This window comes from Pseudophryne corroboree, chromosome 1 (genome assembly GCF_028390025.1).
Source record: "Pseudophryne corroboree isolate aPseCor3 chromosome 1, aPseCor3.hap2, whole genome shotgun sequence".
NCBI lineage: Eukaryota > Metazoa > Chordata > Amphibia > Anura > Myobatrachidae > Pseudophryne > Pseudophryne corroboree.
The window spans coordinates 701548417-701562721 of NC_086444.1; the positions used below are offsets into that span (position 1 = coordinate 701548417).

The 14305-nt window shown below is 46.6% G+C and overlaps 1 protein-coding gene across 1 annotated transcript in view; it reads right to left on the minus strand.

Moving 5' to 3' along the window:
* Window positions 1-2547: 2547 nt before the first annotated feature.
* The window catches only part of LOC134936255 (complexin-4-like), a 132678-nt gene continuing 120920 nt past the window's right edge, over window positions 2548-14305 (minus strand). The window contains exon 3 of the mRNA XM_063931298.1: window positions 2548-2899. Within this exon, the coding sequence (XP_063787368.1) occupies window positions 2681-2899 (219 nt within the window). The 3' untranslated portion in view covers window positions 2548-2680. The remainder of the gene's footprint in view (window positions 2900-14305) is intronic.

A 14305-nucleotide genomic window follows, 5' to 3' on the forward strand; every position in this document is an offset into this window, starting at 1 on the left:
GTACTGCCAATGAATGAAACATATTCATAGCCTTCTTGCAATCTTTAACATATCCAATATTACTTGACAAACCATCACTCACTAATATGAAAGGTTATTTATTGGTTTTTCACAATACCTTTGAGAGCAGAGGTCCAATATTGTCAATGATAGACACTTATTCATGGTAATTTTGGGAAGTCTCAGCTCACCACCTCCTTTTCCTCTCTGTACCCCCTCTCTCTTATTCACCGTCCACTATAATTCTATATGAAGTTGAACAGCAGAAGTTGGGGCACACTCTCTCTCTCTCCACTTTCTTTTTCTCGAGAACCCTCTCATCCACTGCCAGATATCAAGTTCCCTGCAATGCAACTGTAACAGGGACTTAGGGTAGATCAGCGGGACAGCAGAAGTTCTCAGCTTGGTATAAATGCTGAAACCACACTCTCTCTCATTTGTTTGAATCATATTACTACTGCCATACTTCACTGGCTCTGCCCAAATCCGGCTGATCTTGGAAGCATAGCAGTGACAGGCCTGATCAGTACAAGGTTAGGTGACTACCTTGGAATATCAGGTGCAGTAGCTCCAATCATCAAAAAACAGCAGAAGTGGTGGAGAAAACATTGGCCTTACCTCTATACTTATTCTACTAATTAGAACTCCAATTTTTGCAAGACCATCTACCAGAGAAAGAAGCTTCAATAGCACAACCATTACAAATACCAAGGGAGCCATTATCAAGGAGTATATCTACCATTATTGAAAATCCTTTTCCTCCATAACGATATTACACTCCTGATATACTAAGATATTATACCATACTTGCCTACCTGACCCTCTCCATGAGGGAGAAAATGCTCTGTTCCTGGACTTTCCTGGTAATGTATGATTGCCATCAACTGTGGTGAGCTAGTTAATTGATAAGAAAGGTGTTTCACCACAGGTGATAGCAATCATACATTACCAGGAAAGTCCAGGAACAGAGCACAGGGATAAGGGACACAGGATAACAGGGTCCCCCTCCCCTATGTGCACAAGCAGTATAGGTGATGTCAGGTTTCTGTGAAGCAGTCTTCCAAAATACACATGTGTTATAGAAGCCATCCAGTAATAACCTTATAGTGTCAGTGAAAATGTCACAGGTCGAGGAATTGCATTTACTTGGCTTCTGCTGTCTGTCTGAGGTCTCACAAGTCAGGGGCATTCAAGCATGTCAGAGGAAGTTTAAGGCACAGTGTGCATTTTTTTTTACAAATGTAAACAGCAGTGTATACAAGTACTGATTGAATACATTTGGAAAGTAACAGTTAGTTTGCGGACTGTCCCTCCCAGCATGAGATACTGCAGGGACATGCTTGGATGCCCCTAGACATGCTTGGATGCCCTAGGCAAATGCCTAGCCTGCCTATAGCTAAGGCCGGCTCTGCACCAGCCCTATACTAAGTGCAAGAGATCTGTCTGACAACAGTTGGATCTCTGCATATGCACAACTCTGCATTACCAGCAACTCTGACTACATGCCTCAACAAACACTTACTGTACAGTACTAAAGTTACTGTAGTCTGTGTGTGAATGCCCTGCTAACACACATTCATGCCCTTTCATCCACAAATTGCGTATGCCTCATCCGTAGATGAATGCGCTTAGCTAGGGAGCAGTGTGGATACACAGAAGATTTGAAACAAAATGGACTTGTGTGCAGTTCTTCGTCAATACCATGGAGGGTTTGTTATCAGTATTCAGTTTAGACAAATGAAAGTGTTTAAATTGTATTTTGTACTAATCCTCATTATAACTTATATAACTTTAATGGAGTAACCTCCCACTAACTCCCATCGTGTATTGTGTTAAACAGGAGAAAACGAATCCATGGAGATTGTCAGACGTAATCATAAAAACGTATTATACAAGTGTTCACTTGCTTAGAAGATGTTTGCGTTGTAAAGAGGAAATGAGCCCTCATGTGGTAGCTCTGTGTAACAGTGTTTCATGATGATTATTTCTGCAGTACAGCTAACTATTTCCATTATTAGTAACTGTAGACATTAGTAAGTGTACCATGCTAGCTGCAATGCTGCAGAAGATATAATGGACACCTCCGATGCCATATAATTGTTACAACATCCCTCCCCTTCCATCCCCCAGATATGTCAATTTCAGTCTTTTTTACGTTTTGTTTTATTTGATATTGTTTTCTTTTGTTTTATTTATTTTCTCCTCCCTTCCTCTTCCCCTATTTTCTCCTCCCTTCCCCTTTTTGATGTTTAGCCACTTACCTGGGCCACACTTCCCTAGATGTTCACTGTAACTGTTTTAGTATGTTCCCGGAATCTATTTGACCTTTTGGTAGATTGTCAATGCTGTATGGAGTTCTCTTGCTCAAGTTTTTGAATCTACCTCATTACTCTATTTCTAATGTTTGTCCTTTTGGTGATTTATTGTTGCTGTACTGTATGAAACCATTATTCTCTTTCCTTGTTTATGTAAAATACAATAAAAACATTACCTTAAAATAATGGTTACATGTTTATATTTATTATATAATATCATTAGTAACACCTGCATTTGCCTGGATGTTAATTAAATCTTACAACCATAACTCCTGTAACTATGGGCAAGTTTTTTTTTTTTTTCAAGAACACCAATAAAAACATTCCTGTATGTATCCTGAATGTCCATGCTTAAGATGACAGTGTCACATGAGCTCACACTTCTCTTCAGCCACTCTCTTGACCTCGGTAATAGTTCCTTGAGCCCGTGTCTTCAGTGTATCAATGTCAAACTCAGGAAGCATGGACAGCAGAGATCCCTGCTCTTCTTCCTCATCTTCATCATCCTGCACCATTTTAGCAAGATCTTCAGGAAGTTCCACATCTCCTCCCACCATCTGTAACTGAGCATCATCCTTTTCGCTCTGCAAAACATATACACAATCTGACAGATTAGATATAGACACACAGACTACCCCCTTTTACTATTGGTATGTTTTTTCCCACTCAAATGGTACACTATTAAAAAGCAAGCTAACGTATTATGTAGTTAGTTGTTAACTTGACACATATTGGGGCAAAAGTATCAATTATCGGATTTTATATCCGAAAATTTAAATTTGGTATTATTGCTATTCACAGCATTTCAAAATTGAAATTCCTTGCATGTAAATAACATGCATGTAAATAACATGCAAGGATAGTGGCTCTGATTTATTAGACGTCAGGGGATTGAACTTCTGTTTTGTTTCTCCACAATGCTTTTGCAGATGTGCGATCTAATGACCAATGCTGGAGAAGGATCCAGAGGATTTTTGCGGAATGTAGCCCATAACCTACAGTAGCTAATGCCATCTTCAGATGGCATTAGCTGCCAGGGCCAAACTCTGGAAGGTTTTGCAGCAAATATTTATAAATAGGCTCCATAGTATTGCAGGGCTCATATTATTATACAGGTACTGAATTTTTTCTTCGGGATTCATAGGGCTCCACAGGGAGAACATCAGGGTTGTAGGTGGTGAATGAGAGTCCGAGCACCAAACAGTTAAGCTGTCCGGCTTCCCAGAATGCTCAACTTCTTTCCCCTATAACCCCGCCTCCATGCTCAGGCAGGTCAGTTTTTTGTTGGTGCCATCTGGAAGCTGGGATGCACCTTTACAGGGGGCTGCTATAGCAGCCCTATGCTTTCAATTTATAAAATATTTTTTTTTCTCTGAGCTTGTCAGCGCTGTAATTCTGCAGACTTCAGCGCTACAGCTCCATCAGCCCCCACTGGTGCCGAAACTCCCACATGGCCAGTGCCAAGATGGGTACTTGCGGCAGGGGCCACACACCGCGTCTAGCACCACTCACTGTGGGGACTCCAGGACTGGCTGGCATATGGGGGCAGGTAAGAGGGTTCCATCTTAAAGGAACCGCATTTAAATCATGGTCCACCATGTATCCCGTGCGATGGACCGCGGTGCTGGCATGGACACTGGCTCCAGTCAGGGATTGCACTAGACCACCAGGGCATATAAGGCGCAGGTTTTAATGTATACGCTAAATTTAAAAAGTACCTGGGGTGGAAGACCAGCAAGGGGAGACAGCGCTTAACCTGTAGCCCCTCCCCCAGCTTTGGGTGTCAGTCTACTGCAGATTTCCCGCCATTGAGCTGTAAACAACACTCCCTCCTTCCCTCAGAGACCAGGGCAGCCGTCTTCAGCATGCAGCAAGCAAGGTCTCCAGGAACTCTGGGCTCAGTCTCCCTGTAAAAATGTCTTCAAGGAGCCAGGTTTTTACAAACACTTATATCCACTTTTGTCACATATTACTCTTGGTTATACAGTTACTGTTGTCATAAAAGTGTGTGAGTGTGTCACACAAATTTTGCAGTTATGTCTAACAAGGCAAAAGGTTGCAAAAAGTAAGAAACCCCATTATTGCTTTAATGTTAAATGTGCTCTGTGGGGTTATCTGCACAGGATGTTGTACAAGATGGACTATGGGGGTCATTCCGACCCGATCGCTCGCTGCAGTTTCTTGCAGCGCAGCGATTGGGTCGGAACTGCGCATGTGCCAGCGCCGCAGTGCGCCGGCGCATGGCAGCCATCATTGCCTAGCGATTGCCTCTGAGGCAGAGGCGGTCGCCGGACGTGAGGGGGCTGGACGGTGGCGTCAAGATGCCATTTAGGGGGCACGGTCCAGCCAACGTAGGCGTGGCCGGACAGAGCAGGGGGCAGGCGGCAGCGGCTGTATGATGTCAAACGCAGCCGCTGCGTGCCGGGGAGCAACGAGTAGCTCCCGGCCTGCACGCTAAAGCTGCGCTGGTCAGGAGCTACTCTTAAAGTGCAAAGGCATCGCTGCTGTGCAATGCCTTTGCACTTCTGCAGGGGGGGTTGGCACTGACATGCGGGGTGGGATAGCCCTGTGCTGGGCGTCCCCCCGCATGTCAGTGTGAATGATCGTAGCTGTGCTAAATTTAGCACAGCTACGATCAACTCGGAATGACCCCCAATGTGTTAATTGTTATACACCTCCTGGTCAGTCAACTACTCCTGTACCTACACAGGAACCTCCTTGGGCTTCCTTTACACAGTTACCCCAGTGGACAGACTTACACCAGCCATGGGTCCCCCAATGCCAGTACCAGTCCCAGATACAAATCCACCCTGGGTGGAAACTCTGGCAAGTTCAGTTCAAAGTCTGGCACAGACATCTACAGCTATACAAGAGATGCTGGCAGGGAACAAACAGCATTCTAGATCAACTAGAAATACTACATCTTCCTCTCTGTCCACTATTATATCAGGCTCAAATGAGTTATCTGAGGAGGAAGGTGAAGAGAATACTCTCTCTGTCACGGATTCATGTGTAGCAGAGGAGGAGGCTTCTATTACTATAGATGTACCGGCATTAGTAGATGCAATTAAACAGATCCTTCAGTTATATGAAGATGAACCTGCGGCTGTTGCTAGGAAAACTGATGTATTTAAATGACAGAAAATAATCCGATTAGAATTTCTGCATTCTGACCATTTGATGAAAATTAGAGAGGAACCTTGGAACACCCCTGGTAAAAAGTTTCCTCTGTCTAAACAACTCTCATCTCGCTAGCCTTTCCCTTTGGAGGATAGTGCAAGGTGGGAGACTCCTCCTCCAGTGAATTCTCATATCGCACATTTGGTAAAAACAACTACCTTACCTATCACAACCATTTCATCATTAAAGGAACACACAAATAGACGCATTGAAACTTGCCTCAAGGCTATCTTTTCACTGACAGGTGCTGTAAATAGACCTACAATAGCTGGCGCCTCCCCCCGTTCAACAAGCAGAAATTGCGAACGCATTGCAATTTCTGCTTGTTAGCAGAAACTGAGGATGGCCTCTGCCGACGCAGCATAGCTGTGCCGGCAGGAGGCCCACCGCCATGTTCCCGATTGCAGCAGATGCGTGTGATGTCATGCAGCCGCCGTGATCACGCCCACGACATGCCCCCATTTGTCCACCTCTGCCCCCAGTTCACGCTGCACCACCCCTGCAAGGGTTCACTACGGCTGGCCGGCGGTCGGGCTCCCGGCGACCAGCATCCTGGCGCCGGGAGCCCGACCGCCGGCTTACCGACAGCGTAGCGAGCGCAAATGAGCCCCTTGCGGGCTCGCTGCGCTCGCCACGCTACGGGCACGGTGGCGCGCTACGCGCGCCACACTATTTTATTCTCCCTCTATGGGGGTCGTGGACCCCCACGAGGGAAAATAAGTATCGGTATGCCGGCTGTCGGGCTCCCGGCGCCGGTATACTGAGCGCCGGGAGCCCGACCGCCGGCATACAGAAGACCACCCCCCCTGCAACGCTCCATCTCTTCCCTGGAAAAAGAGCGTTGCCACCCCACGACCGCCTCTGCCTGATTGACAGGCAGGGGCAATCACATTTTCTGAGGCCCCCCCGCAAGTTTGGGTGCATGCGCAGGACGAGTGCTGGATGATCATAATAATTCCGGTTGGATCGCGATTTGCAATCCAACCTGAATTAGCACCTTAGACTCCAAGAAAACTCTGGAAGTACTACTCTTTATGGGAGATGTTCTGTTTGGAGAAGAACTAAACAAAAGGGTGTAGTATTGCTGACCGGCGGTCTCCTGACCGCCGGTCAGCATACTGACGCCGGGATCCCGGCAGCATACCGACGCCGGGATTCCGGCGGGGAGGGGCGAGTGCAGCAAGCCCCTTGCGGCCTCGGTGGCGACCTGCGGTCGTAACGGGTTCTATTCCCACTCTCCCGACCGCCGGTCACATGAATACCACCCAAACAAAATAGTGACATCCTTAGCAGCTGCCAAAACAGCTTTTCTCCCTTCAGCTTCTACACCACGGCCTAAGAGCTCAAACTTTCGTACCTTTTGCCCATAAGGAAAAGCGAAAGGACAATCGTTTCCTAGGCAATCAAATGCCTCAAAGTCTACTAAGCCCAAGACTAAGCAGCCATGGGCAGCAAGACAACCAGGCCCGGCGACAGGGGGGGTCAAAGGGGACTATTGTGCCAGGCCCCAAGGATCAGAGGTGCCTCAAAGATATGCCATTAAGTGCCTGGCAGGGATGTGAGCCGTCTTGTCCAAATAGGGCAGTGAGCTGTAGGCGGTGCAGGTGCAGCCTCAGAGTGACAGGAGCCTCTCACACTGTGTGAAAGATGTATTAAGCCTGGAGAAGGGATAAAGAAGTGATAAAGCAGCGATAAGTGCAAGGTGATAACGTACCATCCAGTCAGCTCCTAACTGTCATTTTTCAAATCTGTAATGATTATTTGGTGCGTTATCACCTTGCGCTTATCACTGCTTTATCACTTCTTTATCCCTTCTCCAGGTTAATACATCTGCCCCACAGTGACTGTGTGGTGTGTGCACCTGCTCTTCCTAACTGTGTTACAGGCAGTTACAGCACATACTGTAGCAGTAGTCTCCCCCATTCCCAGCACATACATAGCCTCCCCACACAGCACATAGCCCTAGTCCCAACCCCACAAAATCCCAGCAGATAGCTGTAGTGTCTGGCAATACCTGCTGTGCCGAGCTGCCTGGGATGGTGGGCGGAGGATCGCTCTGCAGGCAGGAGCTGGCGTCGGTGTCCGCCGGTCTACGGACTGAAGGGGGCAGGAGAGGAGAGGCGTATGCTGCGCTCTCCTCTCTCCACGGTGTCGCAGTACCGCCATACTTGTAGCACTGGCACTGCCTAACTCTCCTATTCAAATGTACATAGCTGTAGTCCCCCATCAGCACATAGCCATAGCCCCCACCAGAACACAGCATGTAGTTATTTCCCCAGCACAGTCATAGTCCCCATCCCCCTCCCAGCACATAGCCATAGTCCCCTTCCAGTAAATAGCCATTGCCTCCCCACCTCTCTAAGCAATAATTGTAGTCCCCACAGCACATAGCCGCAGTCTCCACCTCTCCCAACACAGTCATAGAGTAGTCCCCACCCCCTCCCATCACATAACAATAGTTCCCTGCCAGCATAGATAGCCATAGTCCCCATTCCTGCACATAGCCCCTCACCTCCCCAAGCACATAGCCATAGTCCCCATCCCCCTCCCAGCACGTAGCTGTAGTCCACCCTTAGCACATACTGTAGCAGTAGTCTCCCCCACTTCCAGCACATACATAGCTTCCCCACACAGCACATAGCCCTAGTCCCCACCCCACAACATCCCAGCAGATAGCCGTAGAGTCTGGCTATACCTGCTGTGCCGAGCTGCCTGGGATGGTGGGTGGAGGATTGCTCTGCAGGCAGGAGCTGGCGCAGGTGTCCGGCACCGCACCAAACTATTGGCCAGATGCATAATCGCTTGGAAGTGATACAATGGAGAGTGAAAAAGTACCAGCCAATCAGCTCCTAACTGCCATTTTTCAAGCACAGCCTATGACATGGAAGTTAGGACCTGATTGACTGGCACTTTTCCTTTCTCCATTTTATCACACTCCAAGCGATGATGCATCTAGCCTTACGTGTAGAAACTGAAAATAAACTACAGCTCCCAGCAGCTCTTGCTGCCGGGAGCTCTCGACAGCAAGGGTTGCTGGGAGTTGTAGTTTATTTTCAGTTTCTTCCCTGTAGTGCATTGCGGTGCCGGACACGGGTGCCAGCTCCTGCCTGCTGAACGATCCTCCGCCCTCCATGCCAGGCAGCTCAGAACAGCAGGTACTGGCAGACACTACGGCTTAAGGGATTCTACCCACTGGCTGAGGGTGGCACCGTCGGGCGATGACCCCTGCTCGGCTTCAGTTCACAGAAGGTATCACACAGCAAATTAAAAACAATGATAGCCTTTCTACAAAGTCACGATTGTCTTATAAATTCGAAAAAGTCCACGCTCATACCGTCCCAAAGGATGGTACATCTGGGAGCCCTGCTAGACTCTCAAAATCAATGACTGTTTCTACCAATGAACAAAATATCGAAACTAAGGGACAACTTACAGCGGTTCCTTTACCATCCTCAGGTGTCAATTTACTCAGCCATGCAAGTACTCGGCCTGATGGTATTTACATGCGACATGGAAGAATTTGCCCAATTTCACTCTCGCCCTTTACAAAGGTTGACTCTAGCCAAATGGAATGGCCAACCTCATCAGATCAAATGGCAGATAATAACTCTGACTCTGGAGGTTCACCTATCATTAACTAGGTGGCTCCACAGCAATCACCTAGATAGGGGTTACCCTTTCTGGATCCCGAATTGGTGCTTCTTACTACAGATGCCAGCCTTCGCGGTTGGGGAGCTGTAACTGAGCAACACTCATTTCAAAGGAGATGGAGCCTGGCAGAGTCTCAGTTACGAATCAATGTACTGGAACTGAGGGCAGTATACAAAACATTGACACTGACACACATCATTCTCCAAGGCAGTCCTGTGCAAATTCAGTCCGACAACGCCACAACAATGGAATATATCAATCACCAAGGTGGCACTCACAGCAAAAGGGCAATGCAAGAGGTAGCCGAAATACTAAAGGAGGCTGAACGCCATCTTCCGGCCCTATCAGCAGTGTTCATACCAGGCCTCCTTTACTGAGAAGCAGACTTCCTCAGTCATCAGGATGTGCACCCAGAAGTGTTCCAATTACTAGTGGGCAGGGGGGCATCTTACCACAACAACAAGGTCCCAGTATAGGGATCCAGACATTTGTGGATGCTGTAGCAGTACAATGGACCTTTTATGTACCATACCTATTTCCCCTAAAATCCCTTCTGCCAAGGGTTATAAGGAATTCAAACAAGAAGGAGGAAACCTCATTCTGATAGCCTTAGCGGGGCCCAGACGGCACTGGTTCTCTGACCTACAGAGCCATTCAGTAGGGCAACCCCTTCAACTTCCTCAGCAACAGGACCTTCTATTTCAAGGGCCATGTCTACATCCGGCTCTGAACCTGTTGTCTTTGACAATGTGGCTCTTGAATCATCCATTTTAAGAGCAAAAAGATTTTCAACCTCTGTAATTCAAACGATCATTAAGGCACGCAGCCTGCTTCAGAACATATATATTATAGAATATGGTATACCTGTACCTATTTCACATGGTGCGCTTCTATGCGCTACTATACAACTATATTTAACGTATCAAGAATACTGGCTTTTCTTCACAGAGGATTGAATCTAGGTTTACGCATTGCTTCTCTGAAAGTACACATTTCTGTCCTATCAGTATGGTTTCAGAGAATAATTGCTACACCACCAGATATATGTACTTTTTTTAAGGGCTCATGCATGTACAACCTCCATATGTACCTTCAGTAGCTACATGGCATCTCTCTATAGTATTGGAGGCACTTCCAGAGTCCCCTTTTGAACCCTTAGAGTCAGTGGACCTAAATTGGTTGATGGCTAAAACAATATTTTGGCTGGCTTTTGCTTCTGCCAGGAGGGTGTAAGACTTGGGAGCTCTCTCCTGTCATCCACCTTTCCTGATTTTTCATCATGACAGGGCAGTTCTACGGACTAGGCCAGGGTACCTTCCTAAAGTGGTCTCTAGGTTTCACCTTCATCAGGAATTTATAGTCCCAGCATTTGTCTCATCAGATCTTTCAGCAAAAGAATGGTCTTTGTATGTAGTACATGCCCTACGTATCTAGATAGACTGAACCAGTTCTATCAGAAGATCCATCTCACTATTTATACTTTATAGATTTCACAAACATGGCTGGCCAGCTAACAAACAAATGCTTTCCAGGTGGATTAGAATGGTTACTGTACAAGTATACAATCAAGTTGATTTGCCTGTCCCAACGTAATTTTTTGCCCATTCTACCAGATCTGTAGGTCTCTCATGGGTGGCATGCCATGGGGCATCTCCAGAACAATTATGTAATGCTTCTACATGGTCTTCTATTCACACGTTTCTAAAATTCTACTCATTTGATACCTTTGCATCCCAGGATGTTTCCTTTGGACGCAGGATTCTGGTATCCTCTCAGGCGCATTCCCTCCCTTAAAAATACTGCTTTAGGACATCCCCAATGTTCTCCCTGTGGAACCCGATAAATCCGAAGAAGAAAAAGGAAGTTATGGTAAACTTATCTTTGTTAAATCTTTCATCAAGGTTCAAAGGGTCCATAGGAAGCCCACCCTGATGCACCTGGTTTCTCTGGGTTTTTGTGGCATTAGTCACTGGTTCTTTTCTCCTGTCTGCGAGAATGTGTTCTTATATGTACAATATCTTTCTTCTCTCCTATCCACTTCCTTCTTGCTAACAAAACTGAGCTGCCTAAGCATGGAGGTGGGGTTATAGGGGAGAGGAGCCGAGCATTCTGGGAAGCCGAAAAGCTTAACTGTTTGGTGCCCGGAGCCTCATCCTCCACCTACAACGCCGACCCTATGAACCTCGACGAAAGAGAGTTAACAAAGGTAAGTCTACCATAACTCTCGTTTTAATATGTATTAGGAAAAAAAATGTCAGCAGAGAAAATTCTTTATGGTCAATTGATCTGAGGGCAGATAGCAAAAACATGCTGGTGGGTAATAGCAACACCTAAGGTGATATGGAATGATAAGAAATGCATGGATATATTGAGTTAGAAGAGAAAAGAAGGTGGAAGGAAATCAGTGGTGGATTTTACCTATGGGCTGCAGGATTGCAGTCCCCCCAGTAAAATCTGCCACTGCAGGGAGTGAGCCAGTCTGTGACTGCACTGGCTGCACAGTGACTGGTAGTGATGGCTTCTATTAGAAGTCCTACCTGCCAGTCAATCCCAGTACAGGTAGTCCCATTGGGAGGTGTTAACTCCCTCCGGGACTGCCAAACTGGGCTTCGATCCCCTGGGCGTATGGCAGCAGTGGCTTCCCTCCTCTCCCAGTACCTAGCCCATGGCAGACCCCTTCTTCCTCAAAGGTAGGAGATGCCAATGAAGGGAATATATGGGTAGTGATTTAGAAATTGGAAGCAAAAGTAGTGGGAATGATAGATGCAAGCAAAGCTGCAAGAAGAACTGCAAGTTCCTCTTATCTACTACACTAGTCTTGCTTTGCCAGTGGGAAATCACTTGAAAACGTCCTGGAATAGCTGCTTTTACAGACTATATTATATCCCACACATGCAAGAGAATCACTTTAATTGTGTTACCAACAGTTCCCCAAAACTACACCCCTGAAGTCTGATAGCTGGACACAGAGGACCTGATTCAGATGTGGTTGAAGGTGCTGATGTTCGGTACTGTGTGCATACACTGGACCCATACTGTGCATATGTAGTACGAGTCCTGTGTCATTGGATGCGCTATGACTGCAGACTGTCAGTGATTGACAGTCTGCTGACATTCGTAAGCAGCGACGACATAGAGCGGGCACTGAGTGGAACCAGATGCATGTGCAGTGAAAAGGCAATGCTTGGTACCAAGCCCTGCAAAAATGGGTGGTGAAAGCCAGTGAAAACAGAGAGGAGGAGTCAGTTGTTGGCCTATCTTTGGAGAAGGTAGAAAACTTGAGTGATGAGAGGAGCAATGGAGACCAGATGGAAAGAGAGATAGAAAAGTTATGGTGAGAATACATGTGGAGTCACTGAGATTCCACATACTGTAGGAAAGAGAAAGTCTTGCTGTGTGGAGTGCTAGAAGGGACCATCTATCTATGTAAGCTTCCATGCAGAGAGAGGAGCAGAGTGGATGACCATTAGTGAGTGCCACAGTGGTGACCAAATCAAAGAAGGGAGTCCCTGCAATCTCTACAGCCTGAGAGAAGCAAACAGCCCTCCAAACACAATCTGCTACAAGCCTCCAAAGACAAGCTGCAAGAAACAAGGGTGCCTGAGACTTATGGTGCCCCAGCCAGTCCAAAGAGATCCAGAGTAAACTGTATCCACCTTCAGGAAGGAAAGTGGTACCTTCAGTGAGTTTAGCTCATAGGTGAAATACATTACAAGATGCCAGTTTGGGGGAGAGACATTGCAGCATTTGATGCATACATGTTTAACAGCACTGCAACACACACATTGTAAGGGCCACAACTTGTGCACACAAAGACTCAACTCGGGTATGTCAGCATTCAAGCCCACCAGGATACCTGTGTACTGGGAATTCTTCCATTTAAATAGTGTTATTAGACTAGTTATTTTGTTATACATTGAGCCAGCATTTTAAATGTAAATCTACTATTTAGTAGGACTGCAGGTACTTAGGTCTGTAGATATTTTATATGCATGCCCACTAGATCTGTAGATTCTTATTATTTAAAACACTGGGCAAAGTTCTGGTACAAATGATTGTCCTTTCTCAAGTCCTCATTTGCGATATTTGTGCCACTAGACCCCTTGGCGTTGTTACATGCCAATTTTACTATCTGGGCAAAGTGGGACTTGATCCCTCCCTTACTTTACTTCTCACTGTAATAGTGACTGTAGCAAAAAAAAATAAAAAAAAATAAGAATTTACTTACCGATAATTCTATTTCTCGTAGTCCGTAGTGGATGCTGGGGACTCCGTCAGGACCATGGGGAATAGCGGCTCCGCAGGAGACAGGGCACAAAAATAAAGCTTTAGGATTAGGTGGTGTGTACTGGCTCCTCCCCCTATGACCCTCCTCCAAGCCTCAGTTAGGATACTGTGCCCGGACGAGCGTACACAATAAGGAAGGATATTGAACCCCGGGTAAGACTCATACCAGCCACACCAATCACACCGTATAACTTGTGATCTGAACCCAGTTAACAGTATGACAAACGTAGGAGCCTCTGAACAGACGGCTCACAACAAATAACAACCCAATTTTTTTGTAACAATAACTATGTACAAGTATTGCAGACAATCCGCACTTGGGATGGGCGCCCAGCATCCACTACGGACTACGAGAAATAGAATTATCGGTAAGTAAATTCTTATTTTCTCTAACGTCCTAAGTGGATGCTGGGGACTCCGTCAGGACCATGGGGATTATACCAAAGCTCCCAAACGGGCGGGAGAGTGCGGATGACTCTGCAGCACCGAATGAGAGAACTCAAGGTCCTCCTCAGCCAGGGTATCAAATTTGTAGAATTTTGCAAACGTGTTTGCCCCTGACCAAGTAGCAGCTCGGCAGAGTTGTAATGCCGAGACTCCCCGGGCAGCCGCCCAGGATGAGCCCACTTTCCTTGTGGAATGGGCCTTGACAGATTTAGGTTGTGGCAAGCCTGCCACAGAATGTGCAAGTTGAATTGTGCTACAAATCCAATGAGCAATCGTCTGCTTAGAAGCAGGAGCACCCATCTTGTTGGGTGCATACAATATAAGCAGTGAGTCAGACTTTCTGACTCCCGCCGTTCTTGAAATATATATTTTCAATGCCCGGACCACGTCCAACAACTTGGAATCCTCCAACTCGTTAGTAGCCG